This window comes from Eurytemora carolleeae, unplaced genomic scaffold (genome assembly GCF_000591075.1).
Source record: "Eurytemora carolleeae unplaced genomic scaffold, Eaff_2.0 scaffold515, whole genome shotgun sequence".
Classification (NCBI taxonomy): domain Eukaryota; kingdom Metazoa; phylum Arthropoda; class Copepoda; order Calanoida; family Temoridae; genus Eurytemora; species Eurytemora carolleeae.
The window spans coordinates 60,056-86,714 of NW_019396621.1; the positions used below are offsets into that span (position 1 = coordinate 60,056).

The 26,659-nt window shown below is 33.1% G+C and overlaps 2 protein-coding genes across 2 annotated transcripts in view; one reads left to right on the forward strand and one right to left on the reverse strand.

The window, feature by feature from the left end:
- Position 1: 1 nt before the first annotated feature.
- LOC111706455 (M-phase phosphoprotein 6) lies at positions 2–2,616 on the reverse strand. The gene is made up of 4 exons (XM_023479333.1): positions 2,490–2,616; positions 1,763–1,876; positions 785–877; positions 2–126 (listed from the first exon to the last, which is right to left on the reverse strand). Exons 1-4 carry the CDS (start codon positions 2,595–2,597, stop codon positions 58–60), a joined length of 384 nt encoding a protein of 127 aa, XP_023335101.1. The 5' UTR covers positions 2,598–2,616; the 3' UTR covers positions 2–57.
- Positions 2,617–4,302: 1,686 nt separating this feature from the next.
- The window catches only part of LOC111706459 (insulin-degrading enzyme), a 30,607-nt gene continuing 8,250 nt past the window's right edge, over positions 4,303–26,659 (forward strand). Inside the window, exons 1-25 of the mRNA XM_023479341.1 lie at positions 4,303–4,532; positions 4,794–4,867; positions 5,675–5,772; positions 6,055–6,130; positions 6,343–6,474; positions 6,809–6,904; positions 7,311–7,416; positions 7,745–7,837; positions 8,448–8,507; positions 9,052–9,137; positions 9,605–9,687; positions 10,009–10,097; positions 11,378–11,461; positions 12,050–12,129; positions 12,594–12,666; positions 13,287–13,408; positions 13,974–14,041; positions 16,112–16,236; positions 17,531–17,603; positions 18,214–18,287; positions 20,865–20,957; positions 21,549–21,611; positions 23,066–23,180; positions 25,379–25,476; positions 26,153–26,247. Coding sequence (XP_023335109.1) covers positions 4,386–4,532; positions 4,794–4,867; positions 5,675–5,772; positions 6,055–6,130; positions 6,343–6,474; positions 6,809–6,904; positions 7,311–7,416; positions 7,745–7,837; positions 8,448–8,507; positions 9,052–9,137; positions 9,605–9,687; positions 10,009–10,097; positions 11,378–11,461; positions 12,050–12,129; positions 12,594–12,666; positions 13,287–13,408; positions 13,974–14,041; positions 16,112–16,236; positions 17,531–17,603; positions 18,214–18,287; positions 20,865–20,957; positions 21,549–21,611; positions 23,066–23,180; positions 25,379–25,476; positions 26,153–26,247 — 2,303 coding nt within the window. The 5' untranslated portion in view covers positions 4,303–4,385. The remainder of the gene's footprint in view (positions 4,533–4,793; positions 4,868–5,674; positions 5,773–6,054; positions 6,131–6,342; positions 6,475–6,808; positions 6,905–7,310; positions 7,417–7,744; positions 7,838–8,447; positions 8,508–9,051; positions 9,138–9,604; positions 9,688–10,008; positions 10,098–11,377; positions 11,462–12,049; positions 12,130–12,593; positions 12,667–13,286; positions 13,409–13,973; positions 14,042–16,111; positions 16,237–17,530; positions 17,604–18,213; positions 18,288–20,864; positions 20,958–21,548; positions 21,612–23,065; positions 23,181–25,378; positions 25,477–26,152; positions 26,248–26,659) is intronic.

The window sequence follows — 26,659 nt, forward strand, 5'->3', positions numbered from 1 at the left end:
ATTGACACAAGAAAAAAATATAATAAAATTATCACAATTAATTTTTGAATGAACATTTTATTCATCTTCGGAGGGTTTCTGGAAATTTGCTTTCTTCGCAAGATTCTGTTCTGTTTCTTTTCGCACCTAAAAACATAACATCATAAGTGGATTTAAATAACATAAGGAACATAAGGAAATGGAATCTGTAAGAGATCCTAATGTGAACCCCCAGACCACCGCCAGATGTTTGAAGCACCACCCCACACCCGTTCAGCCCGTTGTTGTTGTTATATGGATGTGTGTATATGATCGAAAAGTTTATATATTTAAAAAAGGTATCGATATTTTTTCAGAAAAGGGGTTTTTAAGGGGGGGGGGCAAAAAAATTTTTTTCCCCGTTGCCCCCCCCCCCCCTACACAAATGCTCTCGTTCGCCACTATCTGCCTTGCTGTCTCATACATGCGCTGAAGTTTAAACCAGACTTATGGGGTGAGATTGCAATTAAGAAACACTATAAACTGATGTTTCTGATCCAGAACCCCTACCAATACCACCGCCATATATATGAATTGATTTACGTGAACTAGGGTGCAAATTTATATGATGAAATTTAGAACAACGATAATCTAAACATTGATGGTGAATATTTTGTTATTCTAAGTACAAAGAAAGATTGGAATCTGGAATTCTGAACTATTCAAGAAAATTATATCTTTGAATCTGTTTCTTTTTTAACAGGATTGCTGTAGATTGTAGAATGTATGTAGAAAATAGAATAAAATATCATTCTGTGCCTTATACCTGTGCAAGAAATGATGCCGCTTGAGCCATAATTTGTGGATTATTTGACGCATTTGTTCCTTTGCTCCCAACACGTTTTCCTTCCTTGTCACGCTAAATACAAAAAAACTGAATTGTTGATCACAAAAACATGAAAAGTGAACAAAACTGTTGATTGCAGATAGAAACAATAAAACATGAAAAATGAAAAACCATAAACTTTCTGAATTGTTTGAAATATTTAACTATTCAATTGTTTAACAAATTAGACATTTAACTTGTAATATATTTTTTTAATCTCCACGTTTATAACTTCGCAGTTTACAAAATAGAGTGTAGCTTTGAAGTCGAACAAAAATCAATCTTTATCTAGAGCCCAAAGGTGTAAAAGGGGGGTGGGGTGCATCTTCAAAAAAAAATATTTTAACAATAAATCCAAAATGCTTTTAAAAAATCGATTTATTTATTTACAAAATATTCAGATGTTTTATTTTTTGTACACAATTTACTTCAAAAGCCGATTATTTTGCCGCCAGGCGTCTCTACCCTCGACATTACAGGGGCTCTAAATGGAAGACACATAGCGGCCAAAATATCGTCGAGTACATTGTAAATTAAAAGAATAAAAAATATTATGAAATATCAGCTATGAATGCATCAAATTATATTCGACAATTGTAGGTTATAACATCTGAATGATTAGTTTAATTTATTTGAGTTATTTACAATCTGGAATATTGCAACTTCGTGAATTTGTATGAATCCTACGTTCTTCGGAATATGTTGTTCAAATTCTTTTCTCCTTATAGACACAACAGATAGAAGCGATCACCGTCGAATTCGATTCGACGATAGCCTAGACCCTCTTTCATTTTTCGCGAACACTCCCTTTAAGAGGAAAAATTTAATACTCAAAATATTTTTTTGATAGTAACTGACTAAACATCCTTCTTATCCCTTCCCCCCACGGACAGTCTAACCCCTTCTCCCTTTAATAACCTTCTTGTTGAACTTGTTGTTGATGGTTCCGACCAGATTACTGTATCTCTCTGCCATCTCCTGATCTGTTACTTCCAGCTCAACTTGTCTCAGGTTTTCTTCCCGTGTTGTGTCCTAAGATGAAAACTTGTAAGTGTGCGAGAACCTTGACAAGTGGCAGAATAAGTCAAAGTTGAAGATAAACTATATCTGTGTCTAGAGCTGAGGGCTCAGGATAACTCAATGGTTCCCTGAGTGTGAGACTCTTCACGATTTAAGGGACTATAAAAGTAATTTCCGGTGACCCTCCATGCAAAGATGGCAAAGCTCGATTTACAACGATTCTCTTCAAAACTTTGTCTGATCAAGTATGAAATAGATGTTATTTGTTTATTAAAAATGTTTATTTTCATTTGCGGTTTCTCTGAAAAAGTGACTTGCGTGTTTATGAAACAAAGTAAAAATTTACAGAATTAAACACTTTAGAGTCAGACGAACGACGTCAACTTCCACATTCATATTAGATTAATGTTTCAAGGCCAAAGGGTACAGTTGTAAATCTGGCAGGGCTTAAAATTACAATTACTGCCTCTTTAAGGAGTTTATCTAAATTTAAATTTGTTTTTGACTCGATGAAGCTAAGCAATATAACAACAAACTAACCCATTGTAAAATGTTTGTAAAGATTGAGCCCCATAAAATTTAAAGACCTCTTAATGTTAAAAAACAAAATTCCGATGCCTCTAACCTCTAACATGATGGTTTCTATCTCAGGGTTCATTCCCTTGTAGGATACTCGGCCAAACTTGAGATTCTCTATTGGAACATAACTAGACTCCAGAATATATCTAAACATATTGATTTTTGTTTAAAACTTTAAAAAAAAATTTTTTTTAACGCAACGCCGGACCCTACACCTAGTACTTAATATTGATTTTTTTCACAGTTGGGTGGAGATAAAAAAGTAATAAATCTAACAGAAATTTAGCCACCAACAGGAATATGCCCGAAGAGGGGGGGGGGGCTCAACCTTTTTTGGCATCCCCACCCTGGAAATATTCCTGTATATATAATAAATAAAACAGATGGCAAACTGAATGATGATAAATAGTAAAAGTTAGAAATTTGAATATATATATATATTAATAAAAAATATAAGAGTATTTTCAAGTTATTTTAATTTCAAATTGAAAATTAAGAATATATTCTGATATTTACATTACGATTAAACCGTTTTTTGACCTAGCGCTGCGGCTTTGACAGGATTGGGACAAGGCAATTCACGGCCACAAATCTGAATATGAATGCCCAAAATTGATAAAGAGGTGGGGGGACGGGCAGCATAAACATGTCTAAAAGTTGTACAGGGCAGTATAACCTTATATCAAGGAGCTATAGAGCAAACGCTTAACCAGTAAATTATAGAAAAAGTATGCATTTTAGTTTAAACCTATTAACCTGTAATTCTGTCTTTTCTCGAGTTCTTTTCATAAATTTCATGTCCAACAAATGTTTAGACAATTTCTTCTTATTTGTGGTTCTTCGCTCCATATTGGATTATGAGATCTGAAAATTCAGAAATATAATTAGATTATTTGATAAAAAAGGATGAAAAAAAAATATTGAATAAACCAATTGTACGAAAATAAAAGTTAACTGCGACGTAATGGTTCGCGTATTGTTGAGGTTCTTAACGAAACTAATTTATGGCAGAATGCCGCGATCAATTCCAATTTCCAATCCCGCTAATGCCTATTAGATTGAACTACTGCCGTTTGAACTATTGACTTTATGAACTATTGGTCGTTTGAACTATGCACATGGTACCACGTGTAGTAGTTCAAACGACAAATAGTTCAAACAATAACATTCTTTATAGATTTTAACAATTTTTTGCTCATTTGCAGATATGAAAAAAATTTAGTTTGTGCAGAACCGAAAAATATACAGATTCTGAGATTAGCAAACAAATGGTTCATTGAGCAAAAAAAATGGGTCAAATGAGCAAAAAATAGTTTAAATGAGCAACAAAAAAATAGTTAAATTAATGAACCAAATAGCTATTTTTTGCTCATTTGAACTATAATTTTTGATCATTTGAAGTTTGAACTATTTTTTGGTTCACAATTATTAATTTAGCTCATTTTGAACCATTTTTCTTATTTGAAAGCTATGTTTTGGTTAAAATTTGAACTTATTGTTTTGCTCATTTGAACTATTAAATGCAGCTTCATTTGAACTATTGTTTTGGTCATTTGAATTATTCTTATGTCCGTGAAATAATTTTTTGATCATGTAAACTATACTTTATACAATTAATTGTGATGATTTACCATGCTTTTCAATATTAAACATTTTAAACTGCATATTATAATAGTTCAAATGAGTAAATAATGTGTTTTTTGAACTACAGGAAATGAAGTCATTATCAGTAGTTAGAATGAACATAGTTCAAACGATCAATAGTTTAAATGAGCAATAGTTCAAACAGCAGTAGTTCTAATGCGGAACCACCTTTTATGAAGACGATATTCGAAACAGTTTCTAATACGATATTAAGAATAATTATTTTACTGTGTGTACTGTCACTGTGCGTGACTCAGTGAGTCTACTCTTCTCTGCCAAGTGTTTAAACTTGACTGTAATGATAAGAAACAGGTTTCATAACGTAATTTGCCTTTCAACCAAAATTCGCGGAATTCAACCTGCACGGAAAATCCACGGGATCTCTGGGGAATCGAAAATTACAACTGGAGTTTTAGAACAAGTATCTAATTCGAGCGTTGGCAAGGTAATCAGTTTTGATAATTTTCTTTCTTTCGAGTCCGCAGGGTCTGTCCTAAAGAACGATTTTTGGACTTAATTNTTTAGGGTTAGGGTAGGTTAAGACACTTTCTGGGCCGAGCGCTGCGGCTAGGATGGGCTAGGGGGCCGAGCGCTGCGGCCACGGGTTAGGTTATTTAGGACACATTCTGGTAGGTAAAAGAAGTAAAGGCAACTTTTGTACTAATTTTCTTGAATTCTATAATTTCTGATTAATTGTTTAATTCAGAAAAGTTTGTTGAGTACAATGCCAGCACTGAAAACTACCGTGAATAACATAATCAAGTCAGAGGAAGATAAAAGGTACAACTATTATTATTTCAAATTGTTTGGGTTTGTCCTAGATAACGATTTTGAATGCCTCCCCTCCCCCCTCCTATAAATTTTGTACATAACCACTAATTTTCAGCAAAATTATTTTTATTTATTTTTTATTATTTAATGGTTTTGGTTATGGTATTTTTAATCGTTCTCTAAGAAATAACCAATTTTTTAAGAGTAAATAATTCAGTGATATATATTTTCTATAATATAAGAAAAATTATTTTTAATGCTCGTGGGGGAAATAAATGAAAAATTTAACAAAGATAGCAAGTTTTTTTTCATCCTTTATGATACTTCTTATGCCCTAAAATTCAGTCGTTTCCTATTAATTTGTTAAGTTTCCCCAATTCAGCAAATAATCACATAAAAAGACATGGCGCTAGCATCTGGAGAAAAGGAGCTTTTTTTTCAATCAATAACATGAAATTTCTTCGTTGTTAAAAACATCGATAAATGGCTATGACCTTGATTACCATTGTTTTGAATTACTAGTAGCGTCTAATCCAATCAGGGTTCACTCACGTGCTTGATGACTACTCAGGACCAATAGAGATTGCAACAGCGGCAGGATCTAACTAATAATCTATCCATTCAATTCTTATAATGCAATTAGAGATACAGTAAATTAGCATTGAAAAATACTTACTGGAACTTACATTACATCAAAACTACGTGGAATCCGAACCCGGAATGAAATGGATCCTGAGCACTGGTGTTGCACTTGCACCTATTGTGTACTATACCTGTGGTAGCTAGCACGACTGATAAACTGGCAAATATGTTTAGACTGTACCGCGGATTAGAGTTGGAGAATGGAATGAAAGTTCTTCTTATTTCTGATCCAACCACAGATAAATCCGCAGCAGCTATGGATGTTCATGTAGGTTAGTATTTGGAACATTTTTTCAATTTTGTTTTGAAGATACCCCCCACCCCTCAGTGGTCCCAAAAGGCTTAGCAGTGAGAGGTCGCAAGTGTTCATCAAATTATCAATTAGATAAATTATTCAATTCACTTATGCCAGTCCCTTCTCATTTTTATATTTAACGTTAGTTGTGTTAATATTCGGCTAACCCCTCTCCGAAACCACTGTGCCCAGTGCCTACCCCTCCCTCATCTTCCTATTTTGGAGTATTTTTTGGGTTAATTTTTTTTGATTATTTTAGGCAGTATGTCTGACCCACGGGAACTCCCTGGTCTTGCGCATTTCTGTGAACACATGTTGTTCTTAGGTACTTCCAAGTAAGTACATTTTTTAATTAAAAGGGTTAAATATTAGTTAAAATTAAATTTTTTTCGAATCATTCGTATGCGATCAATTTTTTTGCATTTTCTTTTCCTTAACACTAGAATCCTTGATCTAGATATCCTGCACACTAGTATCCTTAATCTAGATATCCTGTACACCAGTATCCTTGATCTAGATATCCTGCACACTAGTATCGTTAATCTAGATATCCTGATGAGAATGAATACAACAAGTTTCTGAGTGTGAATGGAGGAAGTAGCAATGCTTTCACAGCTAGTGATCATACAAACTACTACTTTGATATTTCTCCAGATAAACTTGAGGGGGCCCTTGATAGGTAAGCAAATTTTATTAAATGTTTGGCCATTTTTTCCTACAGCTTTATTGATCTGATGCTTCCTACATTAAACATTAAAATTTCTTTAAAGTACTTTTTATCGTAAAAGAATTTGAATTGATTTCTGAAACTCTTGAAGGTTTAGTGTGAAAATTTTCCACTCTAACTCAATAATGTTCAATGTTGAAAACTTTTCATCTTTTCGTCAAAGATTTAAAACGCATTCCTAATTTAACTCTAGAACTCTGATGAAGGCAATAGGCATAGATGATTTTGTATCCACAATAAATTAATCGATTTTTATCATTATCATCATTATCATCCTTTCTATTAGGTTTAGCGAGTTTTTCCGGACACCTTTGTTCACTGAGAGTGCTACTGAACGTGAAGTAAAAGCTGTAAACAGTGAACACGAGAAAAATATTCCAGCGTAAGGATTTTTCCATCATGTTCTACAATATTATATTTACTACAGGGGGGAGTAAAAAAAGACACTGTAGCACTCACCATTCACCATGGTTAATTTCTTTGTTAGATCCATTTCTTAAAATCTGATTGATTTATATCAATTAGAGGTTTGTAGCACTAGCATTTGAAGTTCGTAATTTTTACTTGGTTGAAAATTGATACAATGACTTAAAGTTTACACCCTGTGTATACATTAACTCGTCTCTGTAGAGCTAATAAATAGTTTCTTAAAAGTAGACAAAAATATAAATTTAATTAAATTTTAGATGTTTTTTGCTTTACCTTGGAATTTTAGAAGTAGGCTTTATTTGTTCCAATACGTAGTGGATGAAAAATAAATGTTTTTAATCTAGATTTTTTTTCTTCAGGGATGCCTGGCGTATAAATCAAATTGAAAAAGCTACAGCGAACTCTGAACATGATTTCTCCAAGTTCGGAACAGGGAATATAGACACACTGGATAGAATTCCAAAGGTAAAAGGCGTCACGGGAGCTTAAACCTCATGAAAAACAAATTTCGGGGTCGAAGAAAAAAATAATCTCTTTAAAGATAAACAATTTTCCGTGAAAATCAACTTCGACACGATATGGATAAAAGATTTTTGAATTATAATTAATAACAAAGTAAAATCTATAATTCCAAATATAACAAAGAGTAAACCTAATCCAATACGCTTTTAATTTTAAGAACTTTATTGTTATTCTTGCCATTATTTATCCAAACTTTTTCACCTTAAAGATACTCGATATCAAACAAGCAGTTTTGTGCTTAGCCATTGTAGATTTTATTAAATTTTTTTAGGAGAAAAATATGGTTGTACGAGACGAGTTGCTGAAGTTTCATAGTCATTTCTATAGTAGTAACATCATGGGGTTAGCAGTCCTAGGACAACAGGTTCAACCATTAACAATATTCTATTCAAAAGATAGATTATTTGATTTTTTAATTTATTTATCTTTTATTTTAAAAAAAATAGATCGATTTATTGAAATAAGATAAGGCTTTGCACAACGTACATTGACTTACTTGATTGATAAATTAATCTTTAAAATACTAAGAAGTACCAGACGTTATCTGTAATTTCTTAAAAATTGTTAAATACGGCCGGTATATAGGCTAAATACATTATATATACGCGCTGTTTTATTTTTATGATTTTAAGTAGTTTTTCTAACTGCAGAATGCAGATATTCTTCTTTAAACTTTAAAAATCTTCTCTTTAATGTAGAATTGCCGCTACCTGCCCTAAACCAATACGGTTGTTAATTAAATTGAATAAGCATTTATAAAGGAGAACCCTTATTTCAAAATAAAAAAGAACTAATAACTAATAAATGAAAAAAATTACTAGAATTTAATAAAAATATATGCTAAAAAATCTGTCTTATTTTACAAACAGAAAAAAAACACTGTAGGTCCTACGGGTTCCTTTAAGAAATCTCAGAACTAAACTAAAACAAATTACACTTAATAGAATGATATGATAAATGAATAAATCTTCTAGGACCTGGATACTCTTGAGAATCTGATCATTGGGCTCATGTCTGATGTTGAAAACAAAAACGTAAGTTACAAATCAGTTTTGGATTACATTTTCTGCACTCATATCTCACTTAAACATGTTTTATGTTGCCTGTAAGTGTATGCACATTGCAAATACTACTGAATGCAGGGGTGTCCATTGTATATTGATATATATATAATATTTCAAATAAGATATGTATAGTATCCCTTCTCAAACTTGTTTATTTTTATTGTTGTTGAAATCATCGTTTTTTTCTTTACCCTTTTTTAAAATGGCGTCAATAAAAAAAACACTTAAAAAACCAAACAATTTCTTACATAATGTTTAAAGTTTAGTTTTATCTTTAGCTACAGTATTCAACAAAGTTTAAATATATTATTTTTAGTTAACCACATAACCACATATAATTTATGATATGTTCTTGGCTTGGTTTTGAGATTCTAAGTCGAGTGGGTCGACTTTTTTGATGAACATTTAGTTTTGGTCGATAAAAATCTACCAAGTGCGGGTAAACAGTGGGAGTAACTGTGAGCACACCGTACAGCGCTTGGTTCCCAAGCTAGTTTATAATATAATTATTTAGGTCGAAGTTCCGAGCTGGGCGGAAGCTCCGTTTACTGAGAAAGAACTACAAACTATTACTTATATTGTTCCTGTGAAAGATATCAGGTAATTCAATTTAGAAAACACTGGTAATCAATCATAAATGAAAACAGCAAAGGAACAGAATTTTAAAATTAATTAAAGAAAGTTAGATGATGAACCAGGGGTTCATAATTTCTTGAAAAATCATTGGAGCCCAACATTTTTTCAAGGATTGTTTTCGCTGATTGGGGGAAAATATATGATTTACAAGTGGAAATTTAGATTTTTTGGTTAATGTCTTTTGATGTCCAATTTTTCATGATTTTCCCCCTAATCATCACAAATCATTCATATTTCCTACCCCAGGGGGGGGGGGGTACTCATGTAATATAAACACACCCATGTGATGACCTTTTAAAAATATCTTCCGGTGATTAAATTAATTGATTATTTGATTGAACTATTATTTGATCGATTGATTGACAGGTTAGATTTTAATGTGTTCATTGACTGATTGATTGATTGGTCATTAAAAAAAAAAAATTAATTAGGAGTTTGAGTATAACCTGGGGAATACCTGATCTACGAGATGAGTATAAATCCAGCCCTGGCAGCTACCTGGGTCATCTTATAGGTAGATTTCTAGTTTCCAGTGACAATACCAGAGGGTCTAACTTTATCTTTACACACAAAAAATCAATGAATGAAAATGATGTCTTAAAAAATCGATAAGAATAAGAATCAATATAATGTAATTATAGCACAATAGGGTGACATTTGTAACTTACATTAAAAAATAGCGAAAAGGGAACTTTTATCAATTTACTTACGCTTGAAGTTCAAAAGTCAATTTGAACCAAGCCCTTCAAAGAAAATCAAATTAGCAAAAACAGATAAATTTCGGGCGTTTCGCACCCTCCTAATTGTCAATATTAATATATTAATCTACCTGCAGGACATGAAGGACCTGGGAGTCTGCTGTCTGAGCTGAAATCCCGAGGCTGGGTCAACAACCTCGTTGGAGGTCAAAAATCCGGCGCTAAGGAAACATTGTCAATCAGTAGTAACTAATTTTAAATTTATTTACCATGCACGCATGCATTTCGACCTGAGCACGGCTGACATTTAAGTAGAGTATCAGAATGCAAGGAGAAAGTTCAGCAACCCGGGTTTTTCAAATATAATGTAAAAGAAAATTCGATGTTTTTGTTTATCTCAAGTGACCCTGTATACAAAGATGGCAATCCCTACTTACAACGGTGAACTTGAAACCTTAATCTGATCAAAAAATGTGAGAGAACGCGTCGTTTTTCTGACTCGAAAAGTGTTTATTATTGTGAGTTTCTCCGTTCCTTTTATAAATAAGAAATGCGCAATGTGCATGTCACCTTCTCAGAGAACCCGCAAATGAAAATGAACAGTTTACATTTAAAAGAAAGAGAAATATTATTATCTAATTCAGTACTTGATCACTCATCAGTCAAAGGTGTCAAGGGTAACAGAAATATTATTATCTAATTCAGTACTTGATCACTCATCAGTCAAAGGTGTCAAGGGTAACGTTAAATATATGGACATTGCCATCTTTGCATGTAGAGTCACATGAAATTACGCTCATAGTAGGTTATAAGGCATTTAGTCTCCGGTTCAAAATTAATTTCAAACGAATAAGATATTCTTTTGTTTCTCTGTAGTAGGTTAATATTAAAGGATTTCCAGCCAAAGTGTAGTCAATTTTTTATTTATAAGATTTCTCTACGATTAGAAATTTGCCTACCATGAGGGGTTGGGGTCAATTTAAAGATGAAAATTATTTTTTTGCACTTAAATGGAGATACGCATTTTAGAAATTTTTAATACTGAAATAAGGGATTCATTTTCTAACATGATTTGTGGAAATTTGAGTAAAATATTTTTGAAGTAAATTAAAGAGGTCGGAATTTATGATTAAGTGAGAGGTTTCTGACCTAGCCTTTGATAAAAATGATAAATTGCAGTTTTATATTCTGCTTCTTACCAAAAAAAATTGTTAAACGACGTGATAAACTTTTTCGTTAATTTTTTATTTTATTCTAATTTTACAATAATTAAACTTAATTAAATGAAATTAAGAAAATTAGAAAACTTGAACATTTTCGCGGCCCAACTTCCGAGTGGGAGGCGGCACAGAAATTCTGCTTAGAAGTCTAGGCTTGGGTAAGGAGAGGGTTCGCTATAAGCGTGATCTGTGCCGCGTGCTTATAGCATCTTTCTCATCTAAAATGAGCTTTCCATCCTTAAAACCAATTCATTGATTTATTGATTGATTGGTGGTCACTGGTCAGGGATTCGGTTTCTTTGTTGTGAACGTGGATTTGACCGAGGATGGAATCCAACATATAGATGATATTATTACACTTATATTTCAGGTGAACTAGAAACTATTTCTCAATTAATTATACATGATTTTAAGTTATTTTTTAGATCTAATTATTGGATGTTTTTAGCTTTCTTCTTACAATTTACATAAATTAAAACTGTTAAGTACTAAATTAATTTTAACACAGCATTTAGTTTCTAATCTTATAGATTGTTATTTCTCCTTATAGTCTTAATCTAAATATATATATATTCTGCTTTTCTGGTTGTTCGTTGGTCGGTTTGGTTGTTTATGTAGAATGTCGAACGAATCGAATTAAATATTTTCGTTGTAACTAGCTTTATTGAGTGTTAAGTAAAAATGACGGCTTGAAATGAAAATTTTTTTTGCTGAAATTGTTTCTAGAAAAAAGTAAAGTCTACTCAATACCTTAACAAACATTTCCGGTCCGTGGAATTTTAAATATTTCCAACAAATATTTCCCACAAATATTTCCCATGGATTTTCTTTAAATAAAGCAGCTAATTTGATCCAACTGTTTGGTCAACTATAACAAACATACGTAAAACTATATACATATATAAATAAATAATATATATTTCTGCGAAAAGCTTTATTATATAGATTTGTACTTCAGTATCTTGAGCTGCTGCGCATGCATGGTCCTCAGGAATGGATTTTCCAAGAATGCCGAGATCTCAACGCAATGCAGTTCAGGTACTAGTAGGCCCTGGCCTCCTAAAAATTATTTGTACCATTCTTGGGGAGTTTTTGGGTGATAATTTATGAATTCAAGAATTGTTGATTTCATTGCAAAAAATATTCATTTTTGGGGGTTAAAATATCATAGTGGTTTAATAAGCTTACAATTTTGTCTATTTTCTAAAATCTTATATTTACTTTTAGCTAGAAAAATTCTTAACATATTTCCTAATACACTGAAATAGTCACGTTAGTCCAGATTTGACAAACATCAAGCTAAGAAAGTCTCAGAAAAAAAGACAACGACATGCCTAGTTTAATATTTGAACTAAATGTTTCCATTACAGACACAGTTTTTATTTCTTGAAGTTCAAATAAATTTTTTTTTGGGGGGGGGGGCCAAGTTCGTTCTGGTATCTGTATAGTGTATACCCTCTCTTGATCCATGAACAGTCCATTTACTTTATTATCCTGTAAAGGTTTAAGGATAAAGAAAGACCTCAAAGTTATGTTTGTGGACTGGCAGGACATCTTCATGATTATCCTACTGAGGTAAGTAACCCAACAACAATTAAAGGGACTTGAAGCGTAATTTTAAAGACCCTTTATGCAAAGAGGGCAATGCCGATTAACTCCGTGGTGTGTTCGTTGAGTACAGAGATATGTGTGTGTAAACTTATCGAACGCCGCTTGTTTTCAGCTGCAAACTTCGGTGTGTGCACTTGAATTTACGATTACAGCTCCTTGTAATCCGGAAATATCAATATATCTGAATAACTTGGATTAACTGTTGTTTTTTGTAATTAATAAATTACCAAACGGCTGGACCGCTCTGGTCAAATATAAAAAAATTCTGGCTGTAACAAATGTCCAGTTATTCGTTATTGTAAATCCCTGAATTCAAACAGAAAAATCCACGAACATTCTTGTTTATTGAAGAACTCCTTTCAAACTCGTTGAAGTTTTTTAAAACCTGCATTAAAATTGTTCACTATTACTTTTTTGCTATTTATATGTAAAATAGTTCTACATGACAACAAACCAAAGATTCTTATTAAACATTTGAGATTAAAGATTGAATTTATAGTTGTATAAAGAATTTCAACATCACTAAATACTTCTCAAAATATGGAAATATTGAAATATTTAATATTCTAATATTGTATGTTTAGGAAGTACTAAGTGGAGGTTATCTATTAACTGAATGGAAACCTGAGTTGATTACTGAAGTATTGAATCATTTGATCCCAGATACCGTTAGGGTTGCAGTTACTGCTCAGAGATATGCAGATAGGTACAAGGGTGTTTATTTTTAAGAATTAACCCCCCATGACCCTGGGGGGGTTGATTTTTAATGATCGGGGGGATGGGGGGGAATAAAACCAGACATCAAATTGCAAGTTTTCACTCATTTTGATACTGTACTCAAAAATTTATTTATTTTCCCTACAAATCATGAAGTTCCCCAACTCAGCGAAATAAAACTCAAAAAAAAACATTAACATAAGTAACTTCGGGAGGGGGGGGGGGGAGATGATTTTTAAAAGGGAGGTGGTTGGGAATTGTTTTTTTTTCGAGAAAAAACAACCCCTGGATAGGTAATTAATCAATACTATCATTCATCAACATTACTTAGTAATGCGTGAATTAGAAAGATATGTTTGATATTTAAAAAATAGCTTTAAGACAATTCCCTAAAATTTACTCTCCAATGTACAATTCTATATATTTAAATAGATACTAAATATTGTTCATTAACATGTTGACTGTTGAGTTGAGTCTTCTAATTAATTAATGGGAAGATTTCTCATGATTGCTTTTTTTAATAATTTAGATTATAAAACTAACTATAAATTTAGATGTAATACTGTTGAACAATGGTACGGATCAAAATACAAAACAGAGAAACTGGATTCTCAAAAACTAGGTAATTAATTAAATAAAAAAGATATTCAACATGATATTCTTAATTATTACGTTAAAAAAAAAATAAGTCAAAGATGGCTTGCCAAAAAATAAATATCTTAGTATATTTTGCGTAGGAAGAAAGTGTAATAATCAAAGTTATTATTATAATATTACAAGAAAAACCGTGGAATAGTTTTGATTATTCACCGAAAGGCGCAGCTTTCTTCCTACGCATAATATATTAACATACCTTTAAACTCCTAAAGCCTTAAACCTCGTATTATAAATGATGAAAATTTTTCATCCGAGGCAGAATTTAAAGAGTTTAAGCCGCGGTTTAAAAATTTAAGCCGCGGCTCAAATATGGTTGGTTCCACTTAAATTTATATTAAATTTTTCAAGATTTAAGCCGGCGGTCAGTTAAAACCGGTTTTAGGGGGATTTGAAACATGGCTTAAATTTATTAAATTCGGACACTGAACATAATATTTATATTTCACGTGTTCATGTATATGTATATTGTATAAATAAGGGATATCCGTTTGTATGTCCGTTCATAACCTGGACTGCTTTTCCTCTGACTGAAGAGCTCAGTAGCACCACGGGAATGTTCTTATTTTGGTTTAAAATTTCTCAGTGGAGCGGGTTGACTTTTACAAGGAAATTTTAGTTTCCAGACAAAGCTGGGTTCCCAAGCTAATTAAGTATAAAAACTCTTAAATAATTGAACATTTTATTCAGCAAATCAATGAAAAATAGTCAGTAAACCTTAAATCATTAATCTACTCATGACTCTTGGATTTTTTCTGGACCCTAGATTCTTAAATAATTAAGAAATTGTCGAGTATTTAAAAACCCCGGTTTATTTTTTTATTTTTATTTAAACTTACTCCTGCCATTTTAACTATGTCACCCCCAATGTGCGCATGGGTTCCCTTTAAAAAATTTAGCAAGCATATAAATATATACAGGGTGTTCCAAAAACCTTATACTTTTTTGTTACAACCAATTCTATGAGGGTAGGTCAAAAATCAATTTCCCGGATTTTTCAAATTTTCGATTTTTCACGTCTCATTTTCATTCGAAATTTTTTTTTTTAAATCATAAACTGTTAGTTTAAGGATTTATTTTTAACTAAAATTTCGGATCAGCGATCATTACTTTTGGAGCTAGGGCAATCTGAAAATAAAATATGCATAAAGAAAACGAACCTTGCCGAGACCACAAAATCTTTAAATTTTCTCATTCTTTATTAACGAATAAAGACGTGATAAATCGAAAATTTGAAAAATCCGGGAAATCGATTTTCGAATTACGCTCAAAGAGTTGGTTGTAACAAAAAGTATAAGGCCTAGAAGGAAAAAATTATATCTTGAAATAACTGAAATACAGAGCTTTCGAATGAAACTTTGTTTGTAAAAATTAAACGAAAATTGTTTCCTCTTCGCTTATTTATATTTATTTATTTATATGTTTGCTGTAGCTGGCCATACGGCGGGACCAAATAGGCTGAATTTTTTTGGGGGGAACCCTTGAGTAACCAGGGGACATCAAAGGATAAAAAAATTCTAACTTTTTTCTTCAAAAATTAAAAAAATTGCAAAAATAGAATTTTTTATAAAATCGATATTAACAAATTCCACGGGCAACGCCGAGCACTAAGCCGAATTTGTGTATGGATTCTGTATTATTAATATAATATAAATTACAATTAATCATATATTTTTAGGTCAATAATAGAAACTTTGATTAACATTCTATGATGCTTACTATACTACTACATATCTACATATCTGTATCTTCTGATCCTACGTTTATTTGTATATTTTCTAAAACCATTCTTTCGAAAGAAAAAAATTCCCCCAGAAGTTTTGAGAACCAATTTTAGGGTTTTATTCACTGAGAAAAAAAAAATTTGGGGTAAAAAGGATAAAAAACTTATAGGTTCAATTTTTCTTTATATAATGATATACAGTATACACCATTGCAATTCCTTAATGGCGTATATTTTACTCAATAATCCCCATGAGATTCCTTTATACGCCTCTCAGTAAAGAGTTCTTATTTAACCAATTTTATATCTATTTAGATTCCTGGAGAAACTGTGGTATGCATAATAATCTCAAGTTACCGGACAAAAATGAATTTATTCCTTCGCAATTCCAGCTGGTAGAACGAGAACAAGATAATCCTTCTCATCCTACCATCATTGAGGTAAAAACAATCCGCCCCCCCCCAAAAAAAAACAAAATCAAAGATTATCTTATAGACGTTTCGTTTTTTAAGATTTGAAAAACATTTACTTACAACATTTGAAATTTTATTAACTAGGCTTTGCAGGGTTCGATTTTTTAGGAAATATATTGCTGTTAACCGTTGCTTTCCAAGCTGACATTTTTTTCTTTGTAATATTTTCATAACATTTAACTGGGGTCATGTTAGTTGTCACAAAAAATTTGGGCAAAGACAGACAAGTCAAATTTGTATTTCCTCACACAACGTGTCTTGACAGATAAAGTTTCCCCAGCAAACGTTTCCTCCGAAAACGTTTCCTCCTCAAAATGACTCCGGGCACAAAATGTTTCCTGATAAAAACGTTTCCTCTATAAAATATTTCCTGTTACGAAACCTTTCCTCTACAAAAGGTCTCCTCTCCTGCCAGGCGTGCAACAGGGGGGGGGGCATGGGGACTAGGTCCCCCTAGTCTGACTAAATGGGGGACATGCCCACCCATACCTACACTTTTTAAGCAAACTCAAATTCAACGATAACCATTTTCAATATAAGCTCAGATTCTTTTTTTTTTCTCCCCCCCTTTCTTCAAAAAAAGAGTCAAATATTTTGAATGTGCAACTTAATTTGATGTTGTTATCCCCAGATGTTCTATAAATACAACCAAGTTTAAAATTTAAAGCCCTTTCTAAACAGATGCCCCTTAGTTTATTTTGATAATGCTAAAAAAATTAAAAAGTTTTGCCGCCAACAAGAAAAATAAACCTTTTAAGTTTAAAAAAAAGTGAACCCAAAAAAAGATTTAAGATTGCCCATACTTAAAATTGATCAAACTGAAAAAGCCCCCCAAAAATAATATTTGTGTCCTAAACAAATATTAAAGATTTCCTCAAACTAAAAAATTTGCCCCCAAAAAATAATATTTGCCCCTTAAGATTTTTTTATATAGGTAAGCATATTATAAGGTACAATTACGTAAAAATCTGTATGCTTAACTGTGTGGTATAGAACTTATATATTGCAAAAAAAATCATACCAAGTAATTTTTAGGCTTTTATTTTACATATTTCTTTTGACACAAAACATTTTGAAATGTTTTAAAAATAAAACTTTTTGTTTAAGGTTACATCAAGTTTTGTATCAGAAAACATTTTGTGCTTGAAATGTAATGTGAGTAAATGTTTTGTGGTAGGAATCTTATTGTTCAGGAAACATTTTGTAAAAGAAACATTTTGTGGCAGGAAATATCTAGTGCTCCATTTTTTTACTATTTTAGGAGGATCTACTTGGTAGATTATGGTTTAAGCAAGATGATGAATTCCTACTTCCCAAAACTTGTATTAACATTGGTAATATTTTGTTTTCTGGGTTTTCTGAAGTGAAATGGGGTGGTAAATACAACTTTCCCGAGATCACATTTTTTAATTTGTTTCTAAAACTTGGCAAATAAAGTAAAAGAAAGGGATAACACGTTGGGTCAAGTTGAAGGACACGTCAGATATTGTCATCCATTGACCATTACCTTTTGGAATTTTGTCGGATTTAAGTAAATCAAAATGTGTTGAAGCATGTACAAGTTCCCATTTGACATGAATTTAACATTGGAATTTGGAGGATTGAATAATAATGATATTACTGAAATGATCAATTGTTTTTCAAACTTAATGTTCTAAATTTTCGCACACCATTTAAGTATGTATTATGTATGTATAAGTGTATAGTATATTGTGTGAGAATACATCTAATATAAAAGTAATAATGATAATGAGATTACATTTTTAATCCCCAAAAGAAGTGGTATATTTATTTTCTTGTCAGGAAAAATTAATAATGTTAAGAGGAAAATCAAGGGAAAATAAATAATATTAAGGGGAAATTAAATAATTAAGTTTAAGGAAAAATTTAAATTGGGGGTAATTGTTGTAAATGTTTTTACATTAAATAGATGAATATATTTAGAGATGAGATCCCCTGTTGCATACAGTGATCCTCTCAGTGCAAACCTGACATACATGTTCTCTCTTCTTTTCAAGGTTAGTGCTGGATGATAAACATTGGACAAAAATTAAATAATTGTATACAAGGGGATGGGGTCCTTAGCCTTCCTCTCCTTCACCCCCCACCCACAACTTGGCCAACCTAGGGATCATTGAAATCAATGGTCTGGGGTGTTGCTGAGCTGTGCCCTTTTCAGCTTTTCATCTCTTAATAGCATTTTCAATATTGTCACAATATAAGTGCATAACTATGTAACCAATGTATTGTTAATACTTTCAATATTTTAAAATGTGATCTCTGGTTAAGTGTTATGACCCGATAAACGGATTTGAAGAATTAGAAAAGAACTATATTAAAACTTAAAACATCTGTTTCAAAAGGCTCATGAGAATATTTTACAAAATACAATGTTGTCCCAAGCTTTCTCATATAAATCTTACATTTGATGGCTGTTTGGGTTTCTTGCATGCTGATCCAAATGTCTTCTGTTGGGGTTTTATCAGGTTTCAAGTTCTCTGTATGTCAGGATAATTTCTCCTGCGAATGTAAAGAACTATATGCAACTAGTTTTCAATATGGAAATTACAGAGTTGATGAAGATTAGGTTTATTAGATAAAAACCTTTAAAATGTGTCCTGTGAACACTACACACTGCAATTCTTCCTTGATTGAATGCATGTAGATCAGGATATTCCTGAATTAGTTGCAAGGGAATATTCTCGATTATTTTATCATCCTGCATACATGGGTGGATCACTTTGGTTCAGCCTTCTTTTTTCAGGCTGTAGTTTGTCCTAAAAGGATAGTTCAGATTTTACACTTTGAGTGGCAATGAATAAACGGAAGCCTGAATTCACTAATATTGTCTTGAATGTTTATGATTTCTGACTTCTTACATGATTTATTGAACACATTCTTTACAACAATCTTTCTCTCTAAATCAGTTAGAATTGAATCTTGAGGGTTGGTTTGACATTGTTTCTTAGGGTCCTATGTTTACTGTAGATCTTAAAGAATTCCTCTCCATCCTTGCAACAAACCTGAGAACATAACCTAGGATTCTCACAGAAACTGGCCAGTTTCTGATACAGGGGTTCACAATATATTTGGAGAATAAATATCCAATCCTTGTTCTGAGATTGTTCATGCTTATATCATGTTTACTGCAGTGTGTGAAGCAAATTACTCTGGGTTCTGTTTCATCCTGTAGAATCTCTGGAGAAAAACTTCCTTCAATCTCCTCAGAATAAAGTTTCTCCGTGAAGGTTAGAGCAGAGTACTGTGTTTGATAAGCTCTACATTCAAATGAGAAAGAAGTCCTTTATCCAAGAGAATGAGAGGATTTAAAAGCTTTAACCCAGGACTTATGTACTCCTCCAAGTACACTTTGACAACCACCTGGAGCAGCAAACTTTGCTTCATTTATGCTCAAACCATTGGGAAGGGTCTAGATTATTGTAGTGAAAATATATGCTGTATCTCATACCAATAATGACATTTATTGGTTTACCTCCGACTCCGTCTTCGGTCCTAGATAGCTCCGGACCATCAGGAAACTTATGCCTGTAGGATGTATTAACCTCTTTCCATGCTTCTTGTAATTCCCAATAAGGAAACTGGTTTGTGACTGACTCCATCCTTAAGGCTGACAGAGTAGCTATGGGTTTATAGTTATACAGAGGTAGTGTAAAATCAATTTCTATCTGTGTTCCGCCTGCAACATTTAAAGTTGTTGGTCCAGGTTGGATATTCTCTGTATCCAGCATACTGTAGGCTCAGTTTTATACAGATGCACCCATCCAACCACTATCATAAAACATGAAAAGGTTTCTGTACTGCTGTAGCTGTACATTCCGTACCATGTATATAGGGGGTTCAAAAACATCCAAGGAAATCAAGTTGACCAGCTTCAAGAATGGTCTCATCATTAGGACTGGTTCGGTACATGGCAGCATTTGAAGTATGAAATTCACACATACTCATGTGCATCTGGTTACTTGGTGTCCAATCTACATCTATCTTGCAGGGGAAACTTAGTTCTACAATCATTGTAATGTTTAGAGAACCAGCTTGATCTCTCGTTGAAGTTTACTTCAGAATCCATCCTCAAATATCTCCAACAAGTTTTAGTATCTCCAGCAAAAGCTATTCTTTCTTTCACAGAACTAACCATAAATATTTTACAGTAGTAAAGATGCATGTGCTGCTTACTACACAAACTACAGTTCACTCTAGCAGGGTGAGAAGGTTGAACATAAGGTTTCTTAGATCCATTCTTTTTTCCTCTCTAAGTTTTTCTAGAGTTCCCAAAAGTGTCTATATTTTGTCCATCAGATACACTAAACCTTCTTCAGCTTCTTGGCAGGTTTATTAGCTAGCTACTCCGCAACTTTCTCCAGCTCTACTTAGAAATCATACTGAGATCGGGGGGGGCAGAGCTTTTGTAACTTCAGTTACCATAGGATTGTTGTACAGGTTATTCACAATCTTGTGTTTCTTGGCAAGATTTTCAGATTCTTTAATTTAGAGAGCACAAATATTCCCCATTCTCTCTTCTTAACATTAGAGCCAAGACAACTTACCTCATCTACCATTATATTTTTCCAACTAAGGATGAGTTGAATGAGTATGTTTATGCTGCTGAACTGGCAGGACTAGGATACAGTCTAGCAAACACAAAAGCTGGAATCACGCTTGCAATAAAGGTAAAAAAAAATTTAATAAAATTTTATGTAATTGTTGCATGTATAAATTTACGATATAAATGATTTTTAATTATTGTTTCTAAATTGTCGCAGTTCAGCAATACCATTTTGTATTGCCGAAATTAGCTGCAAGGAGGGGATAATTGAAACAAGAATTCTTTTAACAGCTGCCAGATTTTCCATTTCAATTTTTGCAGTTGCGTGGGCTTGAACCATTAATCCTTAGATTATGGATTAAACACGCTTACCACTGCTCCATCAAACCCTGATGATTGAGAAACGAAATAAGGACCAGAGAGCTCAACCAACTCATTTTAAGTTGAGGTTCTTGCATAATGCTAATTAGTACACCTATTCATCACCATAGAGTGCTCAAGTTTAGCGGACTAAACGAGCATATATTAATAAATTTAGATATATACCACCATGATATATATATATATATAGATAATCTTAACAGGCTTCGTGTTACGAATAATTTGTTTAATGTATAGTGTACTGTACATCCAGCATTCTGATTCCTGTACCCCTTTTTTAATATTCGCAAAATTCATAAATAACCCATTTCAGCTAATCTCTGTATTGTTGTAGGGATACAGTGACAAGCAGAAGGTTTTGTTAGAGAAAATTATGGATAAATTAACATCATTCCAGGTATGCAAATATTCTACATACTTTTATTTCAGTAAATGCTTGACCAGGGGCAGCTTATGATATTTTCTAATTACTAATTACTTCATCGGAGGGATAATAATTAACATTCAGGACACTATTTACTCCATTGGAGGGATGGTAATTAACACTGAAGAAACTCATTACTGTTAATTATCATCCCTCCGTTAGAGTTATTTGTGTCCCAAGTGTTAAATACCATCTCTCTCCAATGGAGTAATTATTGTGCCAAGTGTTTTTTACATCACTCCGATGGAATAGTTGGTGCCCTAAGTGTTAATTACAATCCCTCCAATGGAGTAATTAGTGTCTCAAGTGTTAAATACCATGCCTCTGGTGGAGCACTTAGTGTTCTGATTGTTTAATTACCATCCCTTCGATGGATTCTTTAGTGCCTTGAGTGTTAATTAACATCCCTCTGCTGCAGCTGGAGTAATTAGTGTCCTGTTAATTAACATCCCTCCGATGTAGTAATTGGTGTTCTGAATGTTAATTACCATCCCTCTGATGGAGTAATTATTGTCCTGAGTGATAAATACGATCCCTCTGAAGGAGTAATTAGTGTCCTGAGTGATAAATACCATCCCTCTGATGAAGTAATAAGTATTGAATTATAATTGAGCATTCCCTTCGCTGAAAACAATTCCTGTCCGGCGCAGTGGCCTCCGCTGCAGCGAAGGCCACCCAATATGCTGCTGCAACCTTCAATCTCTCAAAAAGTCGTCACCTTGACAAGAAAAAGTGGTGCCACAGGATAAACATTTTTTTAATCTATTAATCTATCTATTAAAAAGCAAAATATAAGGGCCTATTAGGTGCCTTTCTCTGGCACTACTAATATTTCAGGAGGTAGACGTCCCCCCAGTTTTACCAGGGAAAGGGACATCCCCTTTTTTCCAGGGGGGACGTTCCCCTTCACATACCCCTTCAGAAGCTGTCCCAGTCTCCCCCATGATTTACACTCAGCTCATAACCTTGATTCATTGGAACTTGAATGGAAGTATTTGAAATATAACGATTTAAGGGTTTACCGTAATTATTATTAATATGATTATTATAATTAATATTATTATTATTATTAAACCAAATAAGACAAAGATCAGCTTTTAATGAAATATTTAATAAAATTGAAATGAATAATGACTCAAAGGTTAATTACTTCCCTGATTTACTTGTTAAATTAAAATATTAAATACGCACAATTTATTTTTTAGATTCAATAAAAAAAGAAAAACCTTGGTTTGCATGTTGTTTAGAAAACGTTCCACAAACCAAAAATATCTTTGATCAAAAACTGAATTCGCAAACTGAATTCGCTGTTAATTTAATCCAATCTCAGTTCAGTTAAAGGGAGTGGAAGCCTTATTTCAAGTGACCCTTTATGCAAAGAAAGAAATGTCCGATTCAAAACGGTACCATTGAAACCTTGTTTCCAGGTGAACGAGAAGAGGTTTGATATTCTCAAGGAAGCTTATGTCCGAGGATTGAAGAACTTTGCAGCTGATCAACCTCATCAACATGCAGTATACTTTAACTCAGTTGTACTTGCAGGTATTCAGTAGTTTCTTTACAGCCTCCATCTCGCAATTGACTTTCAATCAGAGTCTCTGCACTGCGCTTGCCCGTATCGCTTCCTATCCTCATCCTACTGGCAAAATGTCTTTTTAATACTAATTTCCTCCTAATAAATTCTTTGTACATAACCCCCNTATACGAAGCTGAAGGTGATAGAGCAGCCCCTGCTTACATTAGTTTCAAGGGTGACGGGGGAATAAATGAAATTAATCGACTTTTTTAAGGTCCCCCTAGAATTTTTCAAGGTTTTTAGGTAATTTGTATGTCAACCCCTGACACAGGAGTGGGAGGGTAGAATGTGGCTCCCCCTTAATTGGAATCTGGGTTTTCTTTAAAATTAGCAGAATTAGACAAAAGATTTAATTTAAAGAATGAAAAAGTTTTAACAAACTCTTTAAACAGACTGATCCTATTTAAATAAACAGATTGATCCTATTTAAATAAACAGACTGATCCTATTTAAATAAACAGACTGATCCTATTTAAATAAACAGACTGATCCTATTTAAATAAACAGACTGATCCTATTTAAATAAACAGACTGATCCTATTTAAATAAACAGACTGATCCTATTTAAATAAACAGACTGATCCTATTTAAATAANCCCCCCCCCCTGTTCCCTTTCCTTTGGAGGTTTGTTCTCGCGACCGTCCTCCCCTTTCCCCAGCTTTTTGTTTCGTCTTGTAGTTGTAATTTTACTTGAATTTCTTTCAACGTTCCTCGTACTACGGGAGGGAGGGAACCCCTAGACACCATGAGCCTTTGTTATGCTGACACGAGCCTCCCAGATTTTCTAGGCAGACTGAGCCTCAGCTACGCAGTAATGAGTATGCGCAATACATCAAAATGTGCCTGTTTTATACAGCAGGTTTTTTTAAACTTGTGTTTAAGTTTAAATAAAAGATTTTTTTTACAAATATTTTGACAAAGTGGCACGAGAGAATTTATCTATTATCCTAAATAGTACCCAATTATGACTAATTAAGTTTGTCATTACAAAGAAAATCCAAGATTTAGAAAAAGCTGTGGTGTGTGGTGGAGGCTCGTTTACTGCATAGCCGAGGCATGGTCTTCTTAGTGAAGGTACTGTCTGCATAGCGCAGGCTTGGTCACTGGTCAGCATATTGGAGGCTAGGGTGCCTAGCAAATCTGGGATCCTTGTGTCTGCATAGCGGAGACTGATGGGGTCCAGGGGTTCCCTCCCTCATTACAGCCCCTTTCCTGTTATTTCATTTTGTAATTGTTCTCTAAATATCTGAAATATCTGATACTAAATAAATATAATACAATATAGATTAAATAGTCTGAGTTTAGGTCCAACAATTCCAGAAATATATCTGTAAAGAACTCAATATTGAAGATTTTCTTTAATATTGGTATTTCTTAATATTTTTCAATTGTTATTTATCGTATTATTATGCTATGCCAGTATTTTTATATAAAACTCACGTTGCATTGAATCACTTTAAACATATTCATAGTAAACAAAGTACCTACTGTATACAGAGTACTGAACGAGGGAGGGAAGGCAACCTCCCCCGCACAGCTTCCGAACCTCATTTTACCTATTTGCGGCAGTGCGCGTCCCCAGAGGGTTTCCGAACCTCCCTGTCATATTCCTTCGTCATTAAGCAAAATCTGTTTATCCCACTTTACTGCATAAATTTGACTTTATTCCTGGCCTGGGTCAATTATACTCATATTACATTGGATTAGGTCCAGTCGCTTTCTGGGCCGAGCGCTGTGTGCGGCTAGGGTGGGCTAGGGGGCTGCACGCTGCGGCCTGTAAACCAATGAACTAAATGTTGGCTCCCCATACTATGGGTTAGGTTAGGCTCCCTGGGGCCGAGTGCTGAGGCACCACACCAGCAATCTTCCAATTGGATATGTTGTTTTATACCTTGGTTACTATAGTCTTGGTTACCATAACCATTATTTTGGGTTAGGTTAGCTTGTGACACGTTCTAGTTGAGAAAAATGTTCTGATCGGTACCCTTGAGTCAGAATATAAATAAAAAATTCAATTCAAATGTGAATTTTAAACTCTTCGAATAATTTTAATACGGAGAGTATGGCAGTAACAGTAAGGTTGCTAGGATAAGAAAATAAGAAAATTCAAGGTTTTCATTGTTTAAACCGCTTGTGTCTATTTACTAATTGGAAATATTATAGAAAAGTTCTGGCATAAAGAGGAATTAATATCCTGCCTGGATTCCCTTACAGTTGATGAGCTTAGAGCTTTTATACCTAGACTCCTGGCTAATATCAAGGTAGGTCGCCCAACAATAGATAAGAGACTAGACAAAGGGGATTTTAAAATAAAAATCAGATCATTGAATCCTGAAAATAAACGTGTTTTTTATTCCTTGATTCTAATGGGGGGGGGGGGGGGTTATATTAGTTTTTTTATCCTTCAATTTTTGGGGAAAATTAATTTATGTTTATAAAAAAAAAGTATCTAAAATTTCTTTTTAAAGTCACAATTTTTCCCTCAACTTTCAAAATCGCCAATTTATTAGTTAACAGTGAAAACATTTAAAAGATGAGATTTGTAATCTGACAAGAACGCCAGATATCCGCTGTAATAGGAAAAATAATAGATACAAATCCATTAATTTTTATTTTAACCGATTTTAAAACAATCCAGAAAATATGAAAAGTCAATTCAAGTCTTGTTTATTTTAAAATTGACTTTTTTATAGTGGATCTCGAGATCAATGCTTGATTTCGATCTTTTGTTAATCTTCAGATTAATTTAAGTTGGGGTTTGAAGGGAGCATAGATCTGTGGAGGAATAACTGAAATAAAGAGATTATCAAATTTAAAATGCCCATTGTGGATATCAAGATGAAGCGATCGGGATTATGAGTATTCAACAAAAGTTCTAAGCGCAGTTATGATAAGTATTTTGTTTAAGTTTACAGTTTTGATTAATATTTTGTTTAGCTTGAGTGCTTGGTGTACGGTAATAGTACTGCAGATGAGGCTAAAGAGCTCTATAATTATACATCCAAGAGATTAAGAGAAGAATGTAACTCAAGGTAAACAAACTAATACAGTTTATATACAGGGTGGCCAAAATGTACGGATTGTACGGATTGTACGGATTGTTTTTTTTAACCCTGAAATTGTACGGATTGTACGGATTGTTCGGATTTGTTTTCAAATTGTACGGATTGTACGGATTTTTATCCTGGAAAATACACATTTTTTTAAATTTTCACTCATTTCAGCAAATTTTTCATGAAAATTAAAAAAAAAATTCCCGTTAAAATGAAGTTAGTTTAACTTATTTTCTGCATTCTAAATAATATTAGATTGATTAATGTTTCAATTGACAATCAAAATTCATTCATAATTTTCGAGATATGTCCAAGAAGTGTTTATTTGAGAATATGTTCCATAAGTACTTATTTGATTGCTTATTCAAGAAGATGTTCCAGTATCCTGTAC

Excerpts from the sequence above, each read along its gene's own strand:
- LOC111706455 (XM_023479333.1), bottom strand. The coding sequence starts at position 2,597 with ATGTTTAGATATATTCTGGAGTCTAGTTATGTTCCAATAGAGAATCTC. Across the intron at positions 1,877-2,489 it reads TAGAAACCATCATGTTAGAG|GACACAACACGGGAAGAAAA; the intron begins GTTAGAGGCATC and ends TTTTCATCTTAG. Across the intron at positions 878-1,762 it reads ACAACAAGTTCAACAAGAAG|CGTGACAAGGAAGGAAAACG; the intron begins GTTATTAAAGGG and ends TTTTGTATTTAG.